The following is a 27,017-nucleotide window of genomic DNA, read 5'->3' on the forward strand; positions in this document are numbered from 1 at the left end:
GGATAAACACCCTGACTCCAGTCTCCTCCTCTTCCCAATTTCCTGCCGGGCCTCCCAATGACCCAGTCCAGCCAGAAGCCACAGGGCATGGAGGCTACACCAGTGTCATCCACACAGGTCAGCCTCTCCATGTTAAGTGGGGAGAGGAGAGCGGAAAACAGATCTAGGAGGCAGATGGAGGGCACTGGGCACGCACTGGGAGGAGACAGGGCATCAGGCAGCCCGTCCTGACAAGGACAGTCCTCCAGGGAGCCCTGGGGCACTTACCGTGGAAGTGCTCGGCTGTCTTCCGCCGCAGGGCCTGCAGGCTCACCTCGGAGTCGGCCCACTCCAGGACCAGTCTGCGGCCGTACAGGTGGGTGCTGTGACACAGGGCCTGGAAGGCTCTCTTGGGGAGCATGGGCAGGATATAAAAGTGCGAGTTAGTGGAGACCTGCTCAGACACTGCATCCTGTCACCCTCCCACCTGCCGGCCCCTCAAGCTCAAAGGCCAGGCTCTGGCCCTTGTGACACCTGCTCTCTAGTGAGGGCGTGGGAGATGTTGGGCACTTTGTCCAATTAGTGGGTTACGTTCCCAGGGAAAGCGCTGCAAGTGACCGTGCTGTCAATATATCTGCAGTAACTGGTGCCCGGGCCAGCTGCCGTCCTCTCTCCCATGCTGTGTCCTGTCTGGGGAGGGCCACCCCATTGGTCTGTTCGCCTCCCACTGTGCCATCAGGGGCAACGCCACGTGAGAAAGCTGAGCTGTGTCAGGGCTCGTGATGGCCATGCAGGGCCCTCACTGTTGGCTGGTGGCTCTGTCCCCCACCTCTCTGCCTTTAGCACACTCCTTCCTCTTGCTCTCTGCGGCGCCTGGCCTGGTGAGGTCTGCCCACCCCTCCCTCGGGGGTTTGGTGCCACTTTGCTGAGATAGAACCCATCAGGCATGCAGGGCACCCACTTGAAATACACAGTGCATGGTTTTTCAGGATATTTAGAGTTGTGCAGCCATCACCAGGACAAGTTCAGAGCACTTCATCATTATCCTCCTCCCAAAGGAAACCCCACACTTTGATGTGGCCACTCCACACCCTTGCCCCAGTCCCCAACCAGGACTAGTCTGCTGTCACTTTGGATTTGCCTGTTGTGGACATTTTATGTGAATGGAACCATGCAGTTCTGGCAAGTTCCCTCTCCAGCATCGCTGGGGCCCAAGCTAAGTGGTGCTGCCCAGGGGCTCTTCCTGCAGCTCCCCTGGGGTACAAAGACACTATGTGCTTAGACTCTGGAGCCACCATGTCTGGGCAGGGTGGGCCCTGCACATCTTCGCTTTGAGACCTTGAGCAAGTTCATGAATCTCTCTGGCCTCAGTTTCCTCGTTCATGAAATGGGAATGTTAATGGTGCTCCAATCTAAGGGTTCACAGGGGATGAGAGTTAACACGGAATGTGCCTACGATAGTGTGTGGGCACATAGTAAGCGCCCAATACATGCTAGCTCTCGTCCTGGTTGTACTGTTACTGCAGACAGTTCCTTTCTCTCAGCAGAGGCCTCGGGTCAGCAGTGGGTATGGGCAGGGCTAGTCAGGGATGCTCATCAGCAATGGAGGCAAAGCTGGCTAATGGTGGCGTCTTCATCCGTGCTTCTGGGCTGCAGCCAGCACCATGCGGTATGAGAAGAGGGGCCGTGGGGCATGTCCCTCTTGCTCCCTCCATGCTGCAAGGAGGCACCATGGGACCAGCAGAGCTCCACACTGAAAATGATCCGCTTCTGGCCCTTTGCTGCAGTGTGACCATTACAGGCTGGACCATGTGCCCCCAGAGAATGGGTGTTGGAATCCACACCCCTGGTACCTCGGGTTGTGACCCTCTTTGGAACTAGGTCCTTGCAGGTGTAGTCAAACTCAGGTGAGGGGATACTGGAGGAGGTGGGCCCCCTAACCCACTATGACTGTGGCCTTGTGAGAGACAGCCACGTGAAGACAGATGCAGGGTGGCTGCCCCATGGAGACAGAGGAATGCTGCTGTCACGGGAAGCTGGGAGAGGCGGGGAACAGACTTCCCTCAAAAGGAACCCAACACTCTCACGCCCTTGATCTTGGACTCCTCGCCTTGAGTACCATGAAATCATCAGTTACAGTTGGTTTCAGCCATGTAACCTGTGGTACTTTGTTACGGCAGCTGGGATGACCCTGGGCAAGCCAGGTGCCCTACTGGGACCCTCAGTCTCCTCTTCTGTAAAAGGGGGCCAATTGTGGGATGAACATCCACCAAACCCCATGGGTAGCCCATGGCTGCTGTTCCATACACAACTGCATCTGAAAAGCACTGGTGGGAGGTAGGTGGGACATGCATCTTTAAAAACTAGACCTGTGGCCAAATTGAAGAAATGCTTTGTGCTCAGCTGTGCTTTTTCTGAGAAGGGCCAGGTGCAGGAAACTTTTTCTCCCCCACCCCCCTTTTTTTAACTTTAATTTAAAAAACTCTTTCTGACTGCCAGCAGAGCCTCTGCATTTTTTCCATGCGGATATAAAAATGCATCTGGACTCCGAGCCGAAATGGCCCATTCAGAGCTTTAAAACACACGCGTTCTCAGCTGGCACGGCAGAGAAACAGCCTGACTGGGGGAGCTGGGGTTTTAAGATGGGGGGAGAACAGCCAGTCGGGAGTCTGGCGTGGCGGGTATTCCGTCCTGGTGCTGGGGTCCCTGAGGAGCTGCGGTCCCGGGGATGCAGATGGGTGGGGGCGGCTGTGAGGCTGCATCTGGTGGCGGCTGAGTGGCAGAGAGAAGTGAGGAAAGTGGGCCTGGGAGGTGGGCCCAGGCAAGATGCCCCGACCCTGGCCTTCTCCTGCGTGCACCTTCAAGCTGGCATTTCCTCCCAACTCCTGAAACCCTGTACTCCGTTGCTGTGCCTCACAAAGTCTGGAGACAACTCTGTTCCCTGTAGGAGTTGCTAAAAACTCCCTCTCCTGCCATTCCTCTGACATCAACCCTTCCAAATTCTCATCTCCTCTTTGGAAGAGCTTTGGAAGTGGCACAGACATAAAGACTGGGGGCTCTGGACCTTGGCTACGTTGGTTCGAATCCCCTACTGTATCACTTACAAGCTGTGTGAGCTTGGGCAGGCTGCTTAACCTTTCTGGGACTCATTTCCTTGAGTGGAAAGAATGGATAGGAGAAGCCCATGAACTGCAAAGTGTGCCACTTGCAGCACTATTGGCTGTTATTGTTGTGGATGCCACCCGTTCCCTTTATGCCACCAAAGAGCAGGAGCAGTATTTTGGTGGGACATGAAAGCTGTTGTGGATTTGGTGTTGGAGAGTAGCTCATGGTTCTCCAAAGATAGCAGGACTACCATCCCTAGTTCCAGTCCCCTCTGGGTGATAGGAGACCAGTCCTCACTGCCTCAGTAGTTGCAATGGAGCAGCTTCAAACTGTCATAGGCAGCAGAGACAGGGACTCGAGGCTAGGATTGGCCTTGGACAATCCAGAGTGATCACACTTTACTAAAAGAGCCTGATGGGAGCTTGTTATATTTGGGGGATCCAAAGAGGCAGGGGAGTGAGTGAGGAGGAGGACCTTAAGGGGCTTTCAGGCTCACGCAGGAGACACAGAAAGTTCCAAGCACAGCAGAGAAAACATGCAGCCCTGGCATCTATGGCCTGGGGCCTGCCAGTAGCTTTCTCCCTGGCCTCTGTGCTTACTGAGATCCATGCCACCCCCCCTCCCCCCCCCCCGCCCCGAGAGTTCTGAACCTCAGCTGTAGGTGCAGCTTAACTCTGCCAAATGGACTCTCAGGGCCTTGTTTCATCTTGGGATGTTTGGGGGTCAGCGCAATGTGGGTATCTCAGAAGAAGCGGGGAGTCAGGCGTTCCTAGCCTGGTGCTTCTCTCCAAAGCCTACTTCTGCTGCCTGTTTTCCTCTCTTGGAATGAAAGGGCCTTCTTCTTCCCACAGATTATGGATCTCCTGGGTTGGAACTCTGAGCACTTGACCCCAACCTACTCAAGAGAACAAGCATTATTCTCTCTCATCTCAGTGAAAGGAATACAGGCACTGGTCAAGGTCCCTACACACGTGAACTTCCTTCTCGCTTTTCCTTTTAGACCTTGTATGTTCCATCCCTGGGCCTCTGTAACATGCTTTGGCCTTGGAAGAGCTCCCTTGAAAAGCTGACCTGCTGGTGGCCCAGGGCACAGCCTGCTCTCCTCGCACAGACTACAGCCAGGTGCCCTCCCTGAGGCCCACGCATGTAGCCTCCATCCCAGAACCTGCTTGTGTGCTGGCCCCCTTGGCTCAGTGTGGAACCTTGCTCAGGACAGAATGTGCCCAGGGAATACGGCAGCTCCCCCTTACCTATGGGGGATACGTTCCAGGACCCCAGTAGAGTAGGCTATTTGCTGACCCAGATGGCTGCCCAAGGTCCCTCTGCTTTGACCTGGGATAGACAGACTTCTCACTTCAGGCAGCAGGTCTCAGGGCCTGGCCCCACTCAGAGAACTGAGGCGGACTAAGGCGAGCTCAGGCAGGTCTGGCTGGAGTACAGGCTAGCCATTATCTAGTTTCCTGGCTTGGCTGTCCTAGAATCACACCCCCTTGACCTCCTCTGACCTGAGCTGCCAACTGTGGGCACGGAGAGCCCAAGCCTCTGGCTGCTCTTCCGCAAATCCTCCTCTACCCCCAACCCCCACCTCCCAAAAAGGGAATCTACGAAGGTAGACAGGGAATGACAGCCACCGGCTACGCTGTGACCAGGCCTGGCAGTCATCTTTCCATAACAGGGAAGGTGCTGGAAGGTGGCCAGCGCAGCACTGGCCTGACCTTTCTGCAGCTCTCCCTGGAGATAGACCTCTTCCTCCTAGCAACAAAAGTCGACTCAATGCCCTTGGCAGGACTCCCATCCCAAGGGCCATGGCTCCCAGCCTGGACCCGAGGACAGGACTCCTGTCTTTAGAAGTCCAGGCACTTCTTGGCCCCTTCTGCACTGTCTTGCAGAGTGGGAGGGCTGTATCTCTCAGCAGACATCAAGTGCACCTGAGCATGGACAAGTGCAACCCATGCCAAGCCATCTGTGCCCCCAATGCCTGGAGTAAGTGTGACCTAAGATGGCCAAGAATGACCATGTGTGCCCGGGAGCTGAAGGAAGGGAATGGGAGCACTGGGCCCTGGCTGGGACTGTTGGGGGCTTGGCTCCTTCTCTCTGCTGAGGGGGTTGAAAAACGTGGGGCCTGTGCTTCTGGGAGGAGGCTCTGTGTCTCTCTGGGCAGCATCCCGTGCTAAGGGGCACATCCTTTCCGTAACGGCTTCAGGCTCCAAGGGGGACACACAGTGGGGCCCTGCTGCTTTCTGGCCTTGGGATCTGACGAGGAACTTCTCTGCAAGTGGGGGCCCTCTGACCTCTCGTGGCTCCCAGGCAGAATAAATAAGACACAACGATTCATTTATCCCCCACTGCCCGGCACATGCTAAGAGCCTGAATCCTGGGACCTGTTATTGCCACAGGCAGGATAGTTTTTAAAGAGTTATTAGAGTGGTCCCGGAAGGAAGAGAGTTGTCCCACTCCACTACCTTGTCACCTTTCCTGGGTAACGTGTCCTGACTGCCTGATAACTCTGAAGTGAGGACACTGGAGCCTAAGTCCCTCCTTCAGGGGCAGAGGCCTGGATGGAGGGACAGGGTGAGCGAAGGGCTACCTTGTGGCGCTGCTTATACCCTGATGATGAACAATGCACACTTGTGGGTCTGAGGAGAGTGGCTTGTCCTGACCCTGGCTTCTCGGCCCCTAAATGTGTTGGCGGAGCCCAAATCCCTAAGCAAGGCTCAGGATCCAACACACTTTCTTTCACCCCTGGGTACTAATGATGGGAAGCAGGTAGACACAGGCCTGAGTGTATGTACATAACACACCTGCCTGAACAGAAAAATGGGGGCAAAACCCCAATTTTCAAGTTTGCTTCCAGTTCACATTTCTAGAGATGAAAAATATCTGATGGCCAGGCGGCAGCCCTGACCCCCGGGGCTCCAGCACATGCAGCTGCCGCCCCTTCTCTGGTGCCTGTGCCACGGCCTGGGCCTAGCCCTGCATCCTCACAGTTGCCTCATGGGGCAGTATTATTTCCAACGTGGAGATGGATGAGTAATCTGGGGCTTGGAGGTACAAAGCCCCTCATCTGCATCTCATGGCCTCCTCATTTCCACGGGGTGATGGCCCCTGTGGATCCCGCTGCACTCCCACAGGCCCCATGGAGACAGTGCTCTACTCCCTTCTTACACTCAATTAAGCAAACATGTGTTGAGCGCACACCACTGATAATCTGATGGTGATCATCGTTTACAGGGCAGGCAAAACAGCCCAGCCCTGCACTGGCCACACCGGGCACCTGGCACGGAGGTGGCCATCACTGCATTGAGCAGCCCTGGTTCCCTTATGGTCTGCTGTCTCCACAAAGGTGCTGGTTTCAGCAGAGCCCACAAGGTGACAGCTTGGATGCGGCCAGCCCCATGGGAGCCCTCTACAAACCCCTCAGCAGCACCCTAACCATGGGGTGGGGGTGGGGGGGCTCAGGCCATGTGTCCACCACCTACTCCCCGGCCCCTCCCCTGGCATGGTGCAGAAGCGAGAAATGGAAGGGACACATGAGCTGGTTCGACCCCACAATTAAAGCCGCGGTTGTTTACCACAGTGAGAACAGCTCTGCCTGCCAACACCAGCCGCCATCACGTCTCCCTACTGCCGGCTCCCCCCAAGTGTTTATTTAAGCCAACACATTGCTCTGCTAATTGGATAACATTCCATGTGAAAATAGACCTTTTAAAACAACAGCAGCGGCGGCAAATAAAAACAGCTGCAACTGCAAAAGTACAAAGGCACGGCGGGCTCGGGAAGGAAAAATTAAAGGCGCATGCATGGGAAAAAAAATTAATATTCTGGTTTCCGGGCTGCAAGTCTATTCTTTCCATCCTTTCCCTTCTGGGCCACCCTTCTTTTCCTCCTCTGGGAAAAGAGAGAGGAGGTGGCGGCTGTGTAACAGAACCCCAGTGGCTACTGGTGGCCCCTCTGAGGCTAGGCTGTGGTCAGGCTGGGGAGGGCTAGAAGTCGATACATGTGCTGGTGGGGCTGATCTGGGGTGCTCACTCCTTCTTTGTGTGTGTGTGTGTGTGTGTGTGTGCTCACTTCAGCCTGGGCATGCTCCCAAGAGATGCTCTGCCCCCCACCCCCACCAAAATGTCTCTAACTGGCAAGTCCTCTCTGCTGGGTGCTGGGGCGGGGGCGGTGGCAGGGGTGCTGGAGAGAGGAGAGGCTGGCGCTCTGTGTAAGCAAGTGAACGAGGAGGGAGAGCTTGGACATGTGGGGTTCGGTCTCTGGTTGGCAGGCAGGCCGGCCGGCTCTGCCCAGTCCTGGCTGCTTGACCCCGGGCCAGTGACTTCACCCCTTGGAGCCTCAGTTCCCCAGGTATCAAATGCCACCTGCCACTTTTCCTCCTGGAGCCCTGGGAGGATTAAAAGCGACAAATCAAACACCCAGCACCTCCCTGCCAAAGACAGGCTCTGAGAAGTTGACAGTTTTGATCAATGCCAAGATGTTGCTGTTCTAGAAACATCAGTGTCCAGAGGGCCATGTGGCGCCCCAGCGAGGGGGAGAGCCAGGCCACCCAAGGAAGACTACTGCATTTGGGATGGTTCAAGTCCTGGACTTCCAGGCTTCCCTTGTCAGCCTCTGTCCGCTCCCCTCCACCTCAAGGGGGAAGGTTCTTTGAGAAACATGACCTCTGGAGTTTTAGGGAATGCTACTGCCATCGGAGGCAGTGATACTTATGCCCCGGACAGCAAGGGCTGACAATGTCCTGGGATGGGAAATATGGCGAGCTTGGCGCCTCGGCCCCCTGGAGCTGGGGCTGGGCTTCCCACTGGTCCACGGGGATCAGTCCACGGGGATCGGTCCACGGGGCTCTGCAGCGTCTGTGCAGATGGAGCCCAGCGGCCGCGTGGAGAGACGGGGAGGGAGTTATGCAAATCTCCCGTCCGATTCCTGGGGCTGCTGCAGGTTGGGGCGAGACAATGCGCGTGCGGTGTACATGTCACATACAGAGCCTGCATGGTCAGTCACGGGGGCCTCGGGCTATTCTCTTCAGTTACCTGGTTACTCTGAGCTCTGCCATGACAGCCTCTGCGGAGCCTCGGGCTAGGATTCTCTTTCCAGTTTGAGGGTGTGTGCTTGACCCAGAGGGGCTTGATGGATAACAAAGTCCCTGATCACAGGCGGGGTGGGACATGGTGTTGTGCAGAAAGGTTGGAAGACTCGAGAGTGCCCGGCGCAGGAGTGGCACAGATGGGCACATGTTGGGGCCCAAGCAGACAGTGGTGTCAACGGGCTGCCTCTAGGGACTGACCAGGACCTAATTCTCTCCTCTGCCAGCTGGCAAAGTGGGCTGGTTGATGCTGGAGAAGGAGCACTGTACTAGGACCTGATATGCCTGGGGTCCAGGCCCTGGCCCCACCCAGAAACCAGTTCCTCCACTGCTTTCCAGACTCACGGCTGTACAGTCCACTGTTCGTGACCCCCTCCCGTCTCTCCCCTCTCTCCTCTACCTCTCCTTCCCCTTCTCCCTCCTCCCATCAGAGCACTGGCCGGGCTCCACCCCAGGTGAGGCTCCAAGGGTTCAAGGGTTGCTGATGCCAAGAGTGACCACTTCCATCTCCATGAGGGCGTCCTGCCAGGCAATGGGAGGGAAGTCCCTGGTAAGGAATTTGGGTGAGTCAGGGATCAGCTAAGCCCTGAAAAGGTTTCTAAAGGAGGTCTGCTTCCTCCAGTGCTTCCAAAGGACGAGAGCCATGCAGAGGAAGGCCACCGGAAGAACTGGGATCGGGCAGGTTCCCCTAGCATTCCCACAAATTCCTTCTGAAGAAGTAAACCGGGATCTCGGGGTGTTTCGCTCAGCGTCTCCTTACAGCATTGTACTCCCTCTTCAGGCTCACACCCACCCTCGGGCAGGCTCGATGTGTACAGCAGTCAGAATTCTATTCACCAGTCTGCAGTGTGCACGGCTCCCTGGGTCAGTGGCTGACGCTAAATGTGCCAAAGGAAGGCAGTGAAGTTCTTCAGACATGGAGGAGAGAGAGAAGCAGCTTCCCCGGGAGGCAAAAAGAGCAAAGGGCTATCTGCAGGGAAGACGCACTCCTGGTGGGTTCACTCTTCGGGGAGGGCCAGCTGGCATGGTGGTGGGCACAAGGGCCCTCATCCTTACGTACCCAAAGGGAAGAGCTGTGGTGGGGATGCCAGGGCCAGAACCGTCCCTGAGCCTGGCCGGCCGCCTGTCAGACGTAAGGGGCAGGAGGAGTCAATCCCAGAAGGACTGCAGGTTGAGTCCTCCCTGTCCTCGGCTGCCCTTTCTCCTCCTGGAGCCCAGAATGGGAGGCAGGGAAGGGGTGCAGGGGGAGGAGCCACCTGCATCAATCCCCGGAGGGCTGTGCTGGCTGGCTTCGCAAATACCCTCTGCAGCCTGGCCCCGGGGCCAAGAGCTTGCAGCATGTGTACCTGGAGGCCGGGAGCCCACACCTGGTCTGACCCTCCAGCCCCAAGAGCCACGTCCATTCTGACAGCAACCTCTGCCCTGGAGAGAGGCCCCCATGCAGAAGAGAGTACGCCTCTCAGCCAAGGGGCTCTGACGCCTCTTCTCTCCCCTCTGTCCTATCCCTCCTCCTTTTCAGATCATCTCTGTTGTCATGACTGTCACCACCTTCTTCTTCATTGTAGCTAGCAAGCGGAGCTCCCAGGACTGGCGCCATCCTAGAACATCACCCCATCCAAACCTCATGATCACTCAATGAGGAAAATCCTATTACTGCTTTGTAAGGGGGGAAACTGAGGCACACAGAGAATAAGGCACCTGCCCGGGGTCACACGGCAGATGGTCATAGTGGTAGGATTCCGACTCAGGCAGTCTGGCTTCCGAGTCTGTGCTCTAACGAGCCCCTTTGTTAAGAGGCATCACTTGGGGGCAAGGAGTGAATCCCCCCCTTCTCCCCTGCTCACAACTTCACACATAAACCAGGGATACCAAACAGGGAACAACGACTCTGTACCCTCACCGTCCAACCCCTCAGAAACACAGAGCTCAGTGGAAGGCCGCGGAGAAAATACTGCTCTGCCCTGCCCTCTAGCTGGGATGGTGGCCCTCAGGGGAACAGGGTTGGTGGGAACAGGGAAGCAACGACTCACTTGTCTCCAGGACGGCAGGCCTGGGTTTCAGGCGCTGTCCACCTTTACCCGATGAGGGTAGGACCCGGTTCCTACTGCTGTGTTACAACTCAGGAGCCTGGGGCGTAGAGCAGGGCTTGGGAAGCCAAGTGGCCGGCGGGAGGGTGTGCTGGACGGCTGCCCTCCACAGCTTCCCTCCCAGCCAGTGCCGGTCCCCCAAAGGCGCCTGCCCTGCTGACGGGGACCAGGGCTGGGGCCTGTTGCACGCAGGGGGTCCTGCCCCTGCTGCCACGGACAGGAGGCAAGGGAAAGGCTGCCAGCCGAGAAGAAAGGGGAGCAGATGTCCGGACAAACACGGCCACGTGTCAACACAACAGGCACTTGAGTTCAAGGCGCTGAGACAAAGGTGGCTGGCAAGGCTCCCTGGGGTCCCAGGAGCGCCTCTGTGCCTGTGCGTGTTCCCAGGACCCACAAAGGCTGCAGCTGCGTCCCTGAAATGTCACCTTGGGCTCCACCCACTGGGCCTCTGGCAACGCCAACTCACGAAAGGCCAAGGGATGTGATTCTGATGATTGCCCTCTGCTTTTCAAAAGGTGCCTCGTGAGAGGTGGAGGGGATCCCGGCATGAGCGAGACCGCCCGTTGCCTCCTCTACCCCTGAAGAAGGAGGGGGCCCACAGAGGGGAGCCCACAGTGACAGTGTGCTGCCATCTCCCCTGGGGATTCTGATGTGGTGCTGCCAGGGCAGGGGCCGCAGACACAGCCAGGAGCCCTGGTCACACTGCCTCTGCTCCCACATCTGCTGTCGGGCTGGGCCTGGCACCCACCACAAGAGCAACACTGCCACGCTGCACTGAGCCCAAACCCCAGGAGGCTGCCTTGCTTCCAAAATGAAAGATGCCCTGCCTCCAGAAGCCTGGAAAATTCTGTACCTGTGCTTATACACGGTGGCACCCGCCTGGGCTGACCTTGCCTATAACGAGCACAACTGAGGCCCTGGCCACAAGTGGGAAGATGAGGGGAAAGGTGTGTCCCTGTGGATACATCTTCCCAAGGTGCTGGCCCCTGGCCCCTGCCATGCTGCCCAGTGTCTCCCACACTGCCCATCTCAGGGGGCTCATGACTGGGGAACTCTGTCTGAACCAGGAGGCCCAGGAAACCCATTCGCCTCCCCAACTTTGTATCCCAGGTTCCTGTGGATGTCACGTCAGGGAGGGAGAGAAGGGGATATAAAACTGCCCCCTCCTCCAAATACAAAACTCAGGGCTTTTTCTTACAAATTAGCAAGGTCAGGGTAAAAGCAGAATCACATGGGGCAGCAACATACCCTCATCCCTTAAGACGTTCCACTGCTTCCCCTCCCAAGGGTTCAGAGGGTAGTGGGGTGGGTGGGGGAGGGCATGGTCTCACCTTTGCATCCTGCTTTGTGAGGAAGTCCACGAAGCCGAACCCTCTATGTGTGCCTGTCCCGGTCATCTTCTTTGGCAAGCGGACAGTCTTCAGCTCCCCGAAGGTGCTAGAAACAAAGCAGAACACAGTAGTTTAAGAACTGCAAAGGGGCTGGGGTATGTGTGGGAAGGCAGGACCAAATCTCACACTCATCCTTTCTGGTTAGAAAAGTGCTCATAGGTGCACGTGTGTACACACACACATACACACACACACACACACACGTGTCGCTTCCCCACTGGCCAGCACTTGCTGTGGGGCATGACTGGCCTTCTCCTTTTAGATCCTGGCCATCATGCTGGGCAGGGAGGGATGATCAAGTTGGAGATGCTGCCGGAGAAATTCTCGTTCCTCTCTGACAGGCTGGCACACTTGGCCTCCCCTTGCCCACGGGGCCGAATATCTGGCAGGGGGGATGCAGCCCTGTACACGCATGGCCAGGGCACGGGGCTGCTCATGTGTGCAAGCCAGGGATCCGGACGCGGAGTCAGCAGGGTCTCCTGACCTGAATCCGCCTGCGTGGCTGAGCACACAGCAAGCCTGTGTGGAGCAAGCAGGATGAGCCTCCTCTCCCGGCCCAAGGCCCCGGGATGTTTCTTTGGTGCTCAGTGTTGGAATGACACACGGCTACTCCCTCTAAACCCCACATCCCCTACCTCTGGGCTTTAGTTTTGATATCTGCTAAGCCAAAGTCAGGCAAAGCTCTGGAGAAGGAAATGGCTTGGCTCCCCCTGACAGGGATCAAACAGGTAAACATAGCTTGGACCATCCCCTGCCGTACCCCCACCTCCTCCTTCCAGATAAATGTTCCAGAAATTCCCGGACAAAAGGATCAGGCCTCTCTGGCTCTGTCTCACTCCCCCACCCCAACCCTATCCTGATGTCCATTTATCAAATCTATATGCACAAATTGCTGCCGATAAATATTTAATGTGCACAGCATCTGAAGAGGTGTTATTTTATTTGAAAATCTACACACACTTGCGGGTGCCTGGGCACACACATATACACTCAACGGCCTAGGATGCTTCAGGGCCAAAGACCGATTGGGTAAGAACACGGTAAGGGCCGTAAGCTCTCGTGAAATGATATAAGCTAAATCCGAGGCGTTAACCTGCAGCCCTGCCAGCATGACCAGGCATCTGCCAGCCCAATTTCTGAAGGCAGGATGGTGTGTAAATGCAGCATTATGAATCCTCAAAATGAATCTGCACGTCTCCTTGGAGCTCCCCCAGCAGCTCCCCCCAGGCTAGCGACAAGGCCGGCCTCCTGGGGAGGGGAGGGGCTGGAGGGGGTAGGCCGCAGAGCCCTGTCAGTCTTCCCAGCCTGGCTGAGGCTCTGGCTCATTCCGAGGGGGGTGAGGGGGCGCGGCTGGGGCCCAGACTCTAGGCAGGTGGGGATAAGCAAGAAGGTGAGGTGGGAGGGCCTGAGGACTCAAGCCTGCAAACCCTGCTTTCTTCTGCCATCTAAAGGCCGAAGCATCCCATGACAGGCACTGCCTCTGCCTCCATGGGAGCCTGAGCCGTGGCTAGTGAGGGCAGCGGATAGAGGAGTTTTCTCATATGCTTATTCAGATAAATGGGCCTTTGGCTCCGAGTTCTTCAGAGAGACATGGGGACTGCAGGGATGGTGCATCTGATGGCCATGAGGACCAGAGTATGACAGCAGTCAGATGGTAAGAGGAGGCCTTAGCAAGCACCTCCCATGTGCCCAGGCCATGCTCGGTGCTGTACAGACAAGGGGCAGACATCCCGTGGCTGTGCTGGTCTCTCCCTTCCTGCCCCAGGCTCCAGGCTCTTGCAGACCTTGTTTAACTACTGCTTAATCCAAGCAGCCTTTTCTCATCCCTCTGGGCGGGCTGAATGGCACCCCCAGCAGTCAGGGCTTCTCCACCAGGGCACTGTGGTATGGATACCTGTGTGCTCTCTGCCTTCCCTCAAGGCTGGAGCTCAGCTCTGCAACAGCAGAAACCACATCTATCTTGCTCATTAGGGGAGCCGCAGCAAGGAGCCCAGTGCACGGCCCAGAGGGGATGCCTGGCAGCATTTTTGGAACGAACAAACAAGGAAACAGTAGCCCCAGACTGCATGCGAGACCACTGGTACTTTACCACTGACACTCAGAGAGCTGTGTTGAGGAGGACATGAAACAGGCCATGGGGTATGTACAAATCAGCACAAATTTTCATTAGTAGTCTTGCCACCCCCATTTAATGAATGGGGAGACTGAGCCCAGGGAGGCAGCAGTTCTGGCTAGCAAGTGGCGGGTTAGGACATGAGTCCGGGTGGCTCTGATGTGAAGCCAGAGCTCTCCTTCCACTGCAGTGTTTCATGGTCCTTTAGTTATCTGGATGGGGACTGGCCGCTTCTGGGCTGGGGGTCACTTTCTGAGGTGTGGCCCCATCTGGCATGAAGCTGGAGCAGGGTGGCTGGGAATGGCCTGCTCGGACTCCAAGGGATCCAGGGACTTACCCAAGACCCCAGGGTAAGACATGGCGACTGGGTCCCAGTTCCTTTTGCTCCCACCTGCCTCTGCCCACACAGATTACGATCCTGTACCCTGATGGTCCCAATGGCCTCTGCCCAGATTTCTTCGTAGCCCTGTCTAATTTCTGGTGAGTTAGCCTCTGTGAGTGTGTGCATGACAGAGAGAGGAGGAGAGAAATAGCTGAGGTTAATTCTTCCCTCTGCAGCGCACTGCAAGCTGCGGATGCTCTGTGCATGGCAAGCAGCTAAGGGTCCGGAGAAAGGCAAGGAAAATAATTAAAAGGTGGAGAAAAAAGCTGATGAGGAGAGGCTGAAGGCGGTGTGCTTATGTGGCCTGGAGAAGTGGCATCTCAGAGCTTGGCAAGGGAGGGGGGCTATGGCAGAGGGAGGCCCTGGATCCATGAGGGACCATGTGCAGGGATCAGGGGCTCCTGTTCCAGACATCTGGGGGGGCCTTGGGGAGGTCACAGGCCCCACCTGCACAGCACAGAATCCTGGGTCTGAAGATGCTAGTAGCTTCAGAAATTCCATTATTCTTCACAGGGACCAGGGAAATGGTCCTGATGACCATGTTTCCCCCTTCCTTCTGAGAAGAGCGTAAGAGAGAGCTGGGACTTAAGAAGCAGCTGCAAGATTAGGGTTGGATCTTAGAAGGAACTTCCCAACATCTGGGAAGCCCTGAAATGAACCAGCGAGGCTTCAAGACACCGTGATTGTAGCCGTGACTCCAGCAACCAATGACCTGGTGCCTGCGATGTGCTAGGCCTTTTTAAAATATACTGTTTCCAGCTGTAACAACTGTGAGGCAATGGTGTTAGCATCTCTATTTTCCCAGGTGAGAAAGCCAGAGGCTGGAGTGGCCAGAAAACCCGTCCACATCCCCTTGCCGTGTCCGCTGGCCGGGACTGGGCACCCGGGCAAGCGCTCTTCCCCGGCTGCCACTCCTCCGGCCCAAGAACAATGCTGGGAAGGTGGCCGGCTCTGGCTGCTAGTGTGACTGTGCCAGATAATATAAGGCTGGTACTAATGATCTTGGAGCGATATCGAAAGCGAATTAAAAAAGCAAAAAAAAAAAAAAAAAAAAAAAAGGTTGGGGGGAAAAATCGATGAAGTACCTTTAGCTCCTTGGAGATAAGCGATATATAAATACCAGCCATTATTAAGGTTCTTATCTGACAGGAAGGTCCACGGAGCCGTTTTTAAGAGTGGCTTTTGAAGGAAGTTCTGCATGGACCCTGGTCTCCTGGGAGCAGAGGCTGCTGCCTAGGGGAGGCCAGGCAGGGCCGCCAGGGACCAGAGAGGGAGGGAAATCGCGAGGCACCCAGGAGCCCCCTCCCACCCCAGACCCCGCCGCTCGGGAAGGAGCTGCGTGCGCTCCCCACTGTGTAGATAATAGAAACCACAAAATAGCAATTACTGTATCAGAAGCTGTGAATAAAGAGGACATACCGGGCTTTTAAACATGGCCCTCCTTCCCTCCCCCACCATGCTCACACTTCATAACAAACTCACACCTCACTTTTCCAATTACTTCATTCACCTTGGGTTCACCAATTACTCCCCCATGCCGCAGCCCCACCCCCTCTGCCGCACCCAGAGCGCATGACTGCTGGCAGGCCGGTGGGTTTTCCACGACTGGAGTTTGTTGTCACGTTTCTAATTTCTTCCGAGGTGTGTAGGGGTGGGAGGGAGAGAGGGGAGGGGGTGGGAGGTGTTGAGCGAGGCGAGCCAATTATGCCCAGCCCTCGTAAACAGGTCTGGGCATGCAAATCATGTCTGCACACAGGCCTGAACGTGGATGCAGTACGTGCGTGTGCTGTGTGTGCATGTGGGGACGTCCTCCCTCCGCACACACTACCTATCCCCCCAACCGGACTCTAGCCCTGGCTGGTAACTGCTGGGGTTTTGGCTCTGCTGCTAAAAAGGGGATGAATCATCCTCTCTCTTCTCTCCTTGTTTGAAGTGAGGGAGGAAGGAGTGAGAAGAGAGGTGAGGGGGAGGCAGAGAGAACCCTCCAGAGATGCAGAACTTGACAGTTGTGCAGCTGCTCTGGTGCCTGGGTCCTGGGGCTTAATGAGCTGACTGGGAGGCTGGCCTGACCCTCTGACCTGTATGCTGACACCAAGTGGGAGTCAGGTACACCCTGAAGAGCCTAGGCCCTCTGCTCCCAAGATGTAAGTCCTTATCACTCCCCTATTTGGATCTGCCAGAGGAACCAGCACCCCAGCAGAAGTGCTGAGTCACGTGGGGAAGTTTGTTGGCATGACTTCTCTTCCACCTGCGCTCAACGCACTGCTGAGGGGAAAAAAATATCAGCTGTCACCCAAGGGACCCAGAGTCAGACAACAGTGTGGTCTCGACAAGATGAAGGGGTGGTTTGTGATAAGAATAAACCCCAGGCTTCTTTCTCTTCCTTCTAGATGTAGGAAAGAAAGGGCTAAATCTCTTGGCAAAAAAAGCCTTTCAAATACATCCCCACTACCAGCACCAATTTTCCAACACACAGCATATCCGTGCATTCTCCCGGGACTTCCAGGCTACAGGCCTCAGAGCATGTTAAGCATCTGCTGTACATGATCTCACACCAGCTTCAGGAGCTAGGCATTGCCATTCCCATTTTATAAATGGGGAGAGCGAGTCTCAGAGAAGTCATGTGATTTCTCCAAGGTCACTCGGCAAGTTATTACACACATACCACAGGGGTGAAGTGTCTTGCCCGAGGTCCCACAGGTGGCAATGAGCCGAGCCGGGTTCAAAGTGGGCAATTTGTCCCCCTGTGCCTCTGATCCCTCAGGGGTTACAAGCCCTGTCTTGTGTAGCAACAGCCAGCCCAATGTTCCCTGTGTGCCAGGTGCTGGGAGGTAGTCAATAGTGGGTCATACATCACCCTTGTTCTCAGGGAACCCTCGCCTGGCTGGGAAGAGCTGCCAGGCAAGGCAAGGCAAGGGACCCCCCCCCCCCCCCCCCCCCCCGCTCCCCCATGCCCTGCAGACACTGGAGGACTTTGCAATCAAACCTCTCATCTCAGCCGATTCAGGGTCACAGCCCAGGGCTCCTGATCTTTGCTCACTGCTCTGTTCTCCGTGCCCACCATCTTTTTTTTTTTTTTTTTTTAAGATTTTATTTATTTATTCATGAGAGACACAGAGAGAGAGAGAGAGGCAGAGACACAGGCAGAGGGAGAAGCAGGCTCCATGCAGGGAGCCCAATGTGGGACTGGATCCTGGGACTCCAGGATCATGATGCGGGCCAAAGGCAGGCGCTCAACCGCTGAGCCACTCAGGGATCCCCCGTGCCCACCATCTGAAAGAAGGGTCTACCTGTGGATTCAAGGACCCACCAGTGATTCCATGAGGTGAACCAATGTGGCTGGCAGGTGGCTGCTTTGCCTGGTGAGCTGTCTTGTGCCCTCCCTAACACGCGCCATATGGATAAGGGCCCCTGCAGAGGCAAGGAGAGACTGACTGGCCGACTGGACACCTAGAGACAAACCCATCCCTCTGTTTACGATGTGATTTCTGTGGTGCAGGGAGGCTTGGGCACCAGCCCCAACACCAACCTCCCACTTCTGCAATGCATCCAAACCAAAGCCTCCAGTTAAGGCAGCCTTGTCCAATCCTCCACTCTCACAAACAGGGACAGGAGATTAAACCAACAACACTGGCTGGCCCCCTGCTCCTGAAGCCACCAAACCTTTGCCTACCTGAGGACCTTTGACCTTACTCATCTCATTCCTGGACCTCTCCTTACCTAGATATTCCCACAACTGACTCCTTCCTATCATTTGATCTCAGCTCAAATGCCATCTTTTCAAAGAGGCCACTCCATTTAATGTCATTCCCTACCCCACCAGCCATGCTGTCACATCTGAGCCCTGTCGGAAATGGCTTGTTTACACTTGTCTTTCCCCTACCTGTTCCAGAAACAGAAAGAACACTCCAAGTAGGCCGGGTTCTTGTTCCTGTTGTGACTGCAGAGTCCAGCCTGTGGAGAGCATACGCTCTCACCCTTCAGTGGGCCATGCGTTCAGCCTTTGGAGTCCAGCCTGAGTGCCAGGTCCCTATCCTGACCATGCATGCTACTGGGGTCACAGGGTCACATCTGGGGGCAGAACACCTGGTCATTCTGTCCTGAGGACGCATCCTCACCTACCGTGAATTATTACTGGACTGTGTGGTCCCTGGGGTCAGTGCTCCTTCCAGGGCACCCGCACACCTTTTACTATAATCACAGTGCATAAATTACAGAAAGCCAGAATGGGGCTGGCTTTACTAGGGAACTAGTACCCAGACAATATGGATCAGAATCGAGCCCTGTGGGGTAAGAGAAGACATGGTTCCCTCTACACAGCCTCGGCCGAGGTACAGACGCGCGTGAGCAGGGAGTCTGGCCGCAGTTTGCCTACGGCAGGCAGTGTGCATTCTCCTGGAAGGCTACACCGCGGACCAGAGCCTAGTCGGGCACTAGCTCTCGGAGATGTTTAACGGAGACAGATCCAGGCATGTGGTTTTTTCTTTTGTTCTCTCTCACTCTCTTTTTAAAGGGTGGCTTTTAGACTGAACTTTTCCAATTATTCTCCACTCATCCTGGCGAGAGCCGGATGTAGAAAGGTTACCTTGTCTCCATCAGAGCAATCCTTCCTTTCACTTTGGGCTCTTGGAGGCTGAAAAATGACCTGGTTTCCAAGAAAGTGAGAAAGGAAGCGCAGAGGACAGCATTTAGCTTTTCTCAATAGCCTTTCATGGGGTCCTTTCCAGGCAAGCGTGACCCTCTCGTTTTCTAGATGAGAACTCCTGGGGATGAGCAGTTAAATGGTATCTCTGAATCAGAGTCGGGGCCTGCATTCCAGGCGGGGCCCACACTTCCTCGAGAGGCTCCTGCCAGGAGGGGACATGGCGTTGAGGGATGGAAGCTTCTGGCCTGGCTCTGTCATCATCAGCTGGGTGACCTTGGCCTAGTTGTTTCTAGGCTGGATGATGATGATGATGATAGCACAAGCAAGCACGCATGTGGGCAGGCACGAGGAGAGTGTGAACCAGCTCTAGACTAAGGACCCCTATTCCACCAGAGGGGGCAGGGGCTACTCAGCCCCAGGCTGCATGGCCAGCTGGGCCATGGGCCCAGGTCTGGCAGATCTTCTCTTTCTTCTAAACAGGCCTACACACCAGGTTCTTTTGAGAAATGACATTTCTAAATACCGGTCACAAAGTCAAAACATTTTAGACACTCTGTCACCAAATACCAGATTCAGCCTGTGGGCTGCCTGTGCATCACCTCCACATCTGGGTTCCCCCTCTGATTTGGTTCCAAGAGATCAGAAGGGCTGGTCTACTCCCAACATGATGAAGTTTCCTTACCTCCTTCTCACCCAGGCTTGAGTCTCACCTGGCCCCCTGCAGTCCAGCAGCCCCCTTGCTGGTTTGTGTTCCCATGATGTGGCCTCTATGGGATTCTAAGCTTCGTGAGACAGAGAGGGCCTTGCCAGTGTGTTTTGCTCTATAGCATCTACTCGATCTACTCCAGGTGTGGACCACTTGTGGCTACACATGCACCACGAGAATCACTGCTCATCATCCTCCGGGACCCAGAGCTAGATGTGAGGCATGGTAGGGATTTTAACGGATCCTTCGTTCACTTGGTAACTATTTCCTGCATCCTGTACAGAGCAGAAATTGAGCTCTGTGCTGGGAAAGAACTGGGCCAGACATGCTCTGGCCTTCTGCAGGGCACAGCCTGTTTCTCAAAGATTATATGCTGGTGGTTTTCAATTTTTTTTTTTTAAATCCTGGGCTTGATGCACATTTTCAGTAAAATGGTTCTGAGCATTCATCTCCAATATATATGAATGCTTTTCATTTGTAAAGGTATGTACGCACTGCTCTTTCACTGCATACATACATCTTTAAATATTTAAAAATTAGAAAATTTGAAAGGATAAGATAAAATAGAAATGGAAATTCTAATGTTTTTCTCCTGCTCCTCCAACAGACTGTCATCGGCATGTTTTTGAAGGCACACAGTGGGCCAGGACTGTATATAAGTACATTCCATGTGTAACTTTATGCCATCTTTAGTGGTTCTGTGAAACTGGGGTTATATACCTATTTCACATATGGAGAAATTAAGGCCCAGCTGCTTAGAGGATTTAAGGGAAAACTCACGAGGCTATGTTGAATGGTAGAGCCAGGACTCAACCCTAGGCCTAAGGAAATTGTAAAGCCTGTGCTCTTAACTGTTGTCTCGCACTAGAGGGGGGCCATCTGTGCATGGCTGAAGGATTTAAGAAGCCACTGAAGGCTGAATACTGTCTGCTGAAACTGAGTATAGTCCTTAGGCAGAAGATGTCATAAAACGTTTTAAGATCAAAGGTAACTTTTTAAAGACAGTACTTTTCAAACTTGTCCTGAAAGATGGTAATAGGTGTTTTGTGTAAAAAGACTTCTGGAATTAAATAACTTTGAGAGCTATCTGGTAAAAAGAGTTCAGCAAGCTTCTCTCCTGCAGATCTTGTCAGTGTCTTTAAGGTATTAGGTACATGGAAGGTGGATATGGAAGAGTGAGGTATTTCTCAAACTTATCTGGCCACCAAACCCCTCCTACCCCCAAACAAGAAAATCTATTAGCATCTCTCGGGACACAGTTGGGGAATAAAATTTGGGAGATGAAAAGGCAGGTGGCCATCATGGAAGACCCAAGCACACACACTGAGGCAAGCACACATACTCTAAAGGTCTGAAAGTGGGGAGCTGCTGCGGCGGGGGGGGGGGGGGTGGTTTTGACAGCCCAGCATCACTGAAAGAACAGAAGTGTGGAGTCAGATGGCGGTTCAGAGCCTAGCCCTACACATGACATCACCTGAGACTCAAGCTCTCGTCACCTGAAAAATGATCATCTCACCCTATGAGGCTGCGGGATCCAGGGTTCCCTACACAGAATGGGAATGAAGAAAAGGAAGCTCTTGACGATGATGTTCTCAACCATTAAAGGGATCAGCACTGGTGCCAGGCAAGGGATGGCTTCCAGGCCCTTATGGTGTTTCAGGTCGAAGTGGAGAAGAGGCAGGCTGAGCCAGTTCAGGCCCCTCCTGGGGGACCCCAGGGTTTTCAGCAAAGAGCTCAGAGAGCCAGATGTGATCTTGTGATTCTTAGTGCCCTGAAAAAAGCAGCAGTTCTCTGTCTTACCCACATGACCTATCAGCTTTACAAGATAATTGGAAGAAACTGTCCCCAGGGAGGCATCCCTCAGCCAGACCCCGGCACCCCTGTTTCCCCTCGGGCCGAGCTAGCCCATTGGAACAGCTTGTGTTCCTTCTTCCTTTCGGAAGGAGAGGATCAAGACGCAACCCCTGGCCTGGGGCGCACATTCTGGTCAGTTCCACGCCTCTGCTGGGGTGAGTTAATGAAATCCACAGCAGACGCTCTCCCCTACTTTCTCCCCCTCTGGTCTTCAGCTGCCTCAAGTACAGCTAATCCCATTACAAGAAAATAAAGTGGATAATTCAGGCTAATGAAATCGTTACAAGAATGTGGCCAGCCAGAGGTGGACATTCAGAACCAATTTAACACCCTTTGGTGTCATTATCCTCAGTACAGGAAATGTGGGAGAGGTGGAAGGAAAAAAATTAAAAAGGAAAAAAAAGAAAGCCCAGCCTTTTTCTTGTTGGCTTAAATCTGGTTAAAGAATGGATCTGCCAAGTAGCTTGCTCGCTATTATCTCCACCACGTCTGCTATCTCCACGGTAACCTCAGAAAATATCAAAGTAGGTGGAGCACACCTGGAAGTCACCTGCCATGGGGAAATCTGCAGACCCCTCCACACCTTTTGCTCTGCCCAAAATCTGCTTGGCAAGGACCACTAAGGGCCCCAAGCCACCACCAAACTCAGAAGCCTCTCACACTGGATTAAGTAAGTGTCTGTCCCTGGGATCTGAGTGAGGCAGGAGAACTAGGGTGACCTCCCATGCAAAACAGAGCAGGCATTAGGACCCCCTGTGTCAGGGTGGGCCTGGGGGGCTGAGCAGGGGGCTCCCCATAGCACTGGCCCACACCTCCTCATGCCACCTGCTGCCAAGTCATGGCAGGCCTCCTGAGAAGGCTGAATTAAGGGTAGCCAACTTCTTAGCACCTACTCCCCACACTCGATACCCACGCCTGTCCCTGCCATGTCTCCCCCACACTCAGAAAGGGCCCTGGCAATCAGATTTCTTTCGGATCCATTTCAGTGCTCAGAACCTTCAGGAGGACAGCCTCATGTCCCCAATCCCCATTCTCTCCAGCTTGTTCCCATTGGCTTGGACACGGTTCTCCCAAACGAGCCTTGGACTGTTTTAATCCCCCCAGGTAAGGGCAGGCTCTAGGTCCTCCTAAATGGGGAGCGTGCATGGCAGGTGCAGGGGGAGGATGTGCAGGGAAAGAAGAGAGGATCCTACAAAAGTAAGGAGAAATTGTGCCCAGGCTGTGGAGGGTCCTCAGAGGGCACATGTGGGTCAGGAGAGAGTTACAGTCACTAGGGAGCTAGGAAACTGCCTGGGACAATCCCCCTGTTAAGAGTGCCAAACAGCAGCCCCCAGTAACCAGCACCACCCTCTATTTACTGATCAAGAGGCAGGCATCTGGGGAGATGGAAGCCTGACGACTTAACATCCTGCAGCTATTGAAGTACACCACACATGGCCTCCAGGCCCCGTCTCTTCCGACCTCTCTGGAGGAGCACAAGGTAGCCACACAAGTCTACATGGTGTCCCAGACAGCATCTCTAAAAAGGGGTGGGACGGTGGGAGGAGCTTCTGTAGGGGTTCAGTGAACCCAAGCCCTCTTGGGAACACAAGTGGGATGAGAGCCGATGCCACTACTTAGAGGCCCAGGACAGAGACTGGGAGAGCCAGGGGGCTGCGTGCTGTTAATGCCACACAGCAACTGCAGCCTGCACAAATGTTCTTGGTCACTCATCTAGAATCCAGAGAACCCAGAAGCTAGATAAGGGCCCCCCGCCCCACCCCCACCCACCCCAACAACGAGGCCACAACCCCCAGACACTAAGCTTCTGCCTGTCACTGATGGGAAAGCCCTTGACCTTGCCCCTGGCCCACTGAAAGTCTATTTACTTTTACTTCACAAACTTGTTTACCTAATTTCTCATCTCAGAACAGCTGGCGGAGGGCACTGGGGTTAATAGTGGCAGGTGCCTATCAGGCCTCAAGAAGTGATGATGGACGCCATGGATCAGACCAGGGCATGCTCAGTTTCTCTATAAAGAGTCACACAGTAAATACATTTGGTTTTGTATCTGCTCAACTCTGTAGTGTGAAAGCAGCCATAGGCTATATGGAAATGAATGGGGGCAGCTGTATGCCAACGAAACTTTATTTATAGAAAAAAGGGGGGGCTGGAACCACGTGAGCCTTATTTGCCAACCCCCAAACTAGCCCCCCCCACCCCCAAAACATGATATTTAACTGACACAACGCAGTAGTCTGGGAATGTCAGGTGCGGGGCAAACAGCAACCATGCCTGGACAGCTCTGATTGGCACCAGTGGGCAGCCTGGGTGCAGCATCCTTCGAACAAACAGGAAAAGGCACTGTGTATTTTAGAATGACTTCCGCTGAGTGATCAACATTTTCAGAGGACTGATGCTCAAAGGTAGAAGGTGGCAAAGTCACTTACTGGGGAATCCTCATTGTTGGTGGTTTGTGCCTAGTGGTGAGTGTCCAGCCCCACAGCGTGGAGAGTCACGCATCTCCCCTGCCCAGAGACCTGCTCAGCATAGAAGCAAGTAGACAGACTCACAAAGCCAGCTGCTGCCCTACTAAATGGCATGAGGGAAAGAATACCAGGGTGGACGATGCCACCTCAAAGACCTTCCCTCCAAGCCCACCTGCCTCACAGGCCCTCCATCTGTGGTCACTTGCCCCATTCCTCTTCCTCAATGTCATTTGACTTTTGGCCTGTTGGTGAGGACAAATGTCTATCTCCCCTGCTGGACTAGTAAGTGCCTAGCACCTAGGAAGGGCCAACTGTGCCTGGAATGCAGTAGGTGCTCAGTGTAGACCATCCGGTGGCTGCTGATTGAGTTGTGAATGGACGCTTCTATTCCTCGCCTTTCTATTTCTGGTCCCCTAGATTTTCGACACCAGGCACAAAAGCCAGAGAGTGGGGAGCGGACCAGCATTGGCTGATACATACCATGTGCTGGTGCCATGTTGGATGGCCCAGAGCAATCCTAAAGAGGGGCAGCATTCCCAGAGCACCTGTGAGACACTAAGGGGAAGTCTGTCTGAGAGCTCCGGTCCAGGCCTGTGGGGCTTTCCACTATGCCCACTTCTGCCCTTAAACTAACTCCTCCAGTTCTAGCTGGAGCCTGCCAAGCACTGGGAAGCCATCAGAAAAATGATGGAGGAAGCAGAAAAGCAGCCAAGGAGATGATGAAAGATACAGAGGGTAGTTTCTAAAGAGCTCGGCATTCTGGAAACTTCTAACACCTGCCATCAGGGGGAACAGTCCAGACCCCCAGTGCCTTAGGAAAACCCACTGTGGATGCCCTCTACTGCCTCCCTGAGAGTTCCAGGCATCTGTCTGAGCTAGGAAGAAGCTATCTCCCCAGGAAGCCCCAGGTGGACAAGTTGACACTGGGAGGTGACCACTTTCCTGGTCTACTGCAGTTCAGACTGAGGTGTGGCTCAGATAACTGAGTCACCTCCACATGTGATCTTTTGAGAAAGCCAGGCCCACAGCCACAGGGGATGACAGCAAGACAGCTCTGCAAGAAGGCGAGAGAGGCAAATCCACAGTGTGGGCCAATCGATGGAAGGTGCCGGAGGCCGTCCCGGGGGCACGGCACGAGACAGGAAGTGAGGACAGTGATTCATGCCACTGAGCCTGCCAGCGCAGAGGGGGAGGAGAGGCATTCACCCTGGCTGGGACAAATATTATTTTTAAAAGTCTGGGAAAGAAAACAACAATAAAACAACTCCGGCTTGGGGTGGTTGGTGAGTTCTGAGAGGCAGGGAGAGGAGGAAATGGATTTGTGAGAGGGGCCCATTTGTTTGGGGCAAACCAACCAATGCAGAATTCAACTCAATCACAGAAGGGGAAGGGGAGGTTGAGAATCGGGGGGTCACCAGAAGCCGAGAGCCACAGGGGTCTAACTTGGACCTTGAGCTGTCACGTTCTGGAGGCTGCAGGCAAAGGAGAAGCGGTGAACCAGGTGTGTGAATGTGGGTCCTGCTGCAGAGCATCCGAGGGTGTGGGGTGGGGAGACTCTTCCCTGATAAGATGCCCTGTTAGGGCCAGATAAGTTCTGAGGTGTAGGACGACCAAGAATTTCTAGGCAGAGATACAGGGAAAGGAGAAAAACCAGCAGCCAGAGGGAAGAAGGCCCTGTCTGCAGCAACCAATGCTGGTCTCAGGAGCCAGTTAAGGAGCATCATTTGCAAAGCTGCAAGGAGGGAGAGGTGAATGATCTTGTCTTTAGCAACACACAAATCCCTCCACACACTTTATCCCTGTTCCCTTGCTGTACTCAGGAGAAGAGCTGTGCAAATCTGGGCTGTACCTCCCCTTCCTTGCCTTCCCTCCTCAGTCCATTTGGATGACGAACAAGTGTGGCCACAGCTTTTTCTGAGGCAGCAGGTCCGCAGTGACCTGGGTCCTGGGTGGGCATGGGCTGGGAAAGCACTGTGAAGACAGTGGTTTTAGGCTTTTGTGGGGCAGAGTGGGAGGTAATTAAAACTGGACTTGGTTCCTCTGGCTGCATTCAGATCCTCAGTAAGATAGAAATTCTGTCTGCATCAGATGTGGTGTGTCCTACCCTTGGCAGGGAGCTGCACCTCCAACACCCAGGATGAGTTTGTGCCCTGTGTTCCAGGTTGGCCCCCACTCGAGATGGGAGATATCAGAAGTCTGGAAGCATAGATGGGGTATTGGGCTGACGAGGACAGGCTGGGGGTCAAGCTGGCTCCTCAACTCTCTGCCTTGGCTTGCTCGCCTGTAAAATGGGGATAATGGTCCACTACTCAACGGAGTGGTGGTAAGGACTGAGTGAGATATGTCTGAGGCAGTTCACGTGGGGCGGGGCCCATAATGAGCACTCGCCAAGAAGCAAAATGAACAAATGAAGGAGTGAATGACAGAATGAATGGGGGAGATCATGTGTAGAAGGTAAGGATAACTGGGATCTCTCCTGCCCTCTGAGCCAGTGGCAGGGGGTTCTGGGCCAAGACCAGAATCCCATCTTACAGACAGGGAAAGGGGAAGGCACCTGCCCCGCCTACCTTCAAAAAGTCAAGCCACAGAGATGGGACTGGAAGCCCACAGGGATGCTCTGTCTCATCCTCCCCAACTGGAAACAGAGAAGTGCCCTTGGGTGTAGTTTACAGACTTGGGATTCTGGGGGATGATTTCAGTTGAAACATGGTTCCCCTTGGCGGGGAGAAAGCCTCTCTCTGCTACACCAATGACCATTGGTGGGTTCTAGGAACATTTACTGAAGGTGTGCTGGGGATGGGGTCAGTTATCGTGGCAGAGCCACCACCTGCTCTCCTAGCACCGATGGCTCCCCACACCTCCCAGGCCCTGGAGGGATGGAGCCATGGTCATGAGGTCAGAACAGAAGCCTGAGCGTGGCAGTCCAGCTCGTTCTTCCTCTGCCAAGGAGAAGCCCAAAGCCAAGTACTGAGGAGGTTGGCCTCCCTTCACCTGGGACCTGCGGAAAGTATGTAGAGTAGAGCCTCCCACTGACCCCCACCAGGTATGCGCACCCCCTGTGATTGAGTTAAGCTACTGAGGTTTGGGGGCTTGGTTGTTACTGCAGCTCACCGGGTCTATCCTAATACGTGTACAAAACAGAAGTGTCTGGGGAGGGACCGAGCTGGCTGTGGGCCTGCTGCAAGGAAAGTAGCTGAAATGTAA

At 54.5% G+C, this 27,017-nt stretch overlaps 1 protein-coding gene across 1 annotated transcript in view; it reads right to left on the reverse strand.

Annotated features, from left to right (window-relative positions):
- RBM19 (RNA binding motif protein 19) overlaps nt 1-27,017 on the reverse strand; it is a 122,914-nt gene that overhangs the window by 19,872 nt on the left and 76,025 nt on the right. The window contains exons 22-23 of the mRNA XM_038575192.1: nt 11,586-11,691; nt 268-388 (exon numbers count right to left, since the gene is read on the reverse strand). Of these exons, the coding sequence (XP_038431120.1) occupies nt 268-388; nt 11,586-11,691 (227 nt within the window). The remainder of the gene's footprint in view (nt 1-267; nt 389-11,585; nt 11,692-27,017) is intronic.

This window comes from Canis lupus, chromosome 26 (genome assembly GCF_011100685.1).
Source record: "Canis lupus familiaris isolate Mischka breed German Shepherd chromosome 26, alternate assembly UU_Cfam_GSD_1.0, whole genome shotgun sequence".
NCBI lineage: Eukaryota > Metazoa > Chordata > Mammalia > Carnivora > Canidae > Canis > Canis lupus.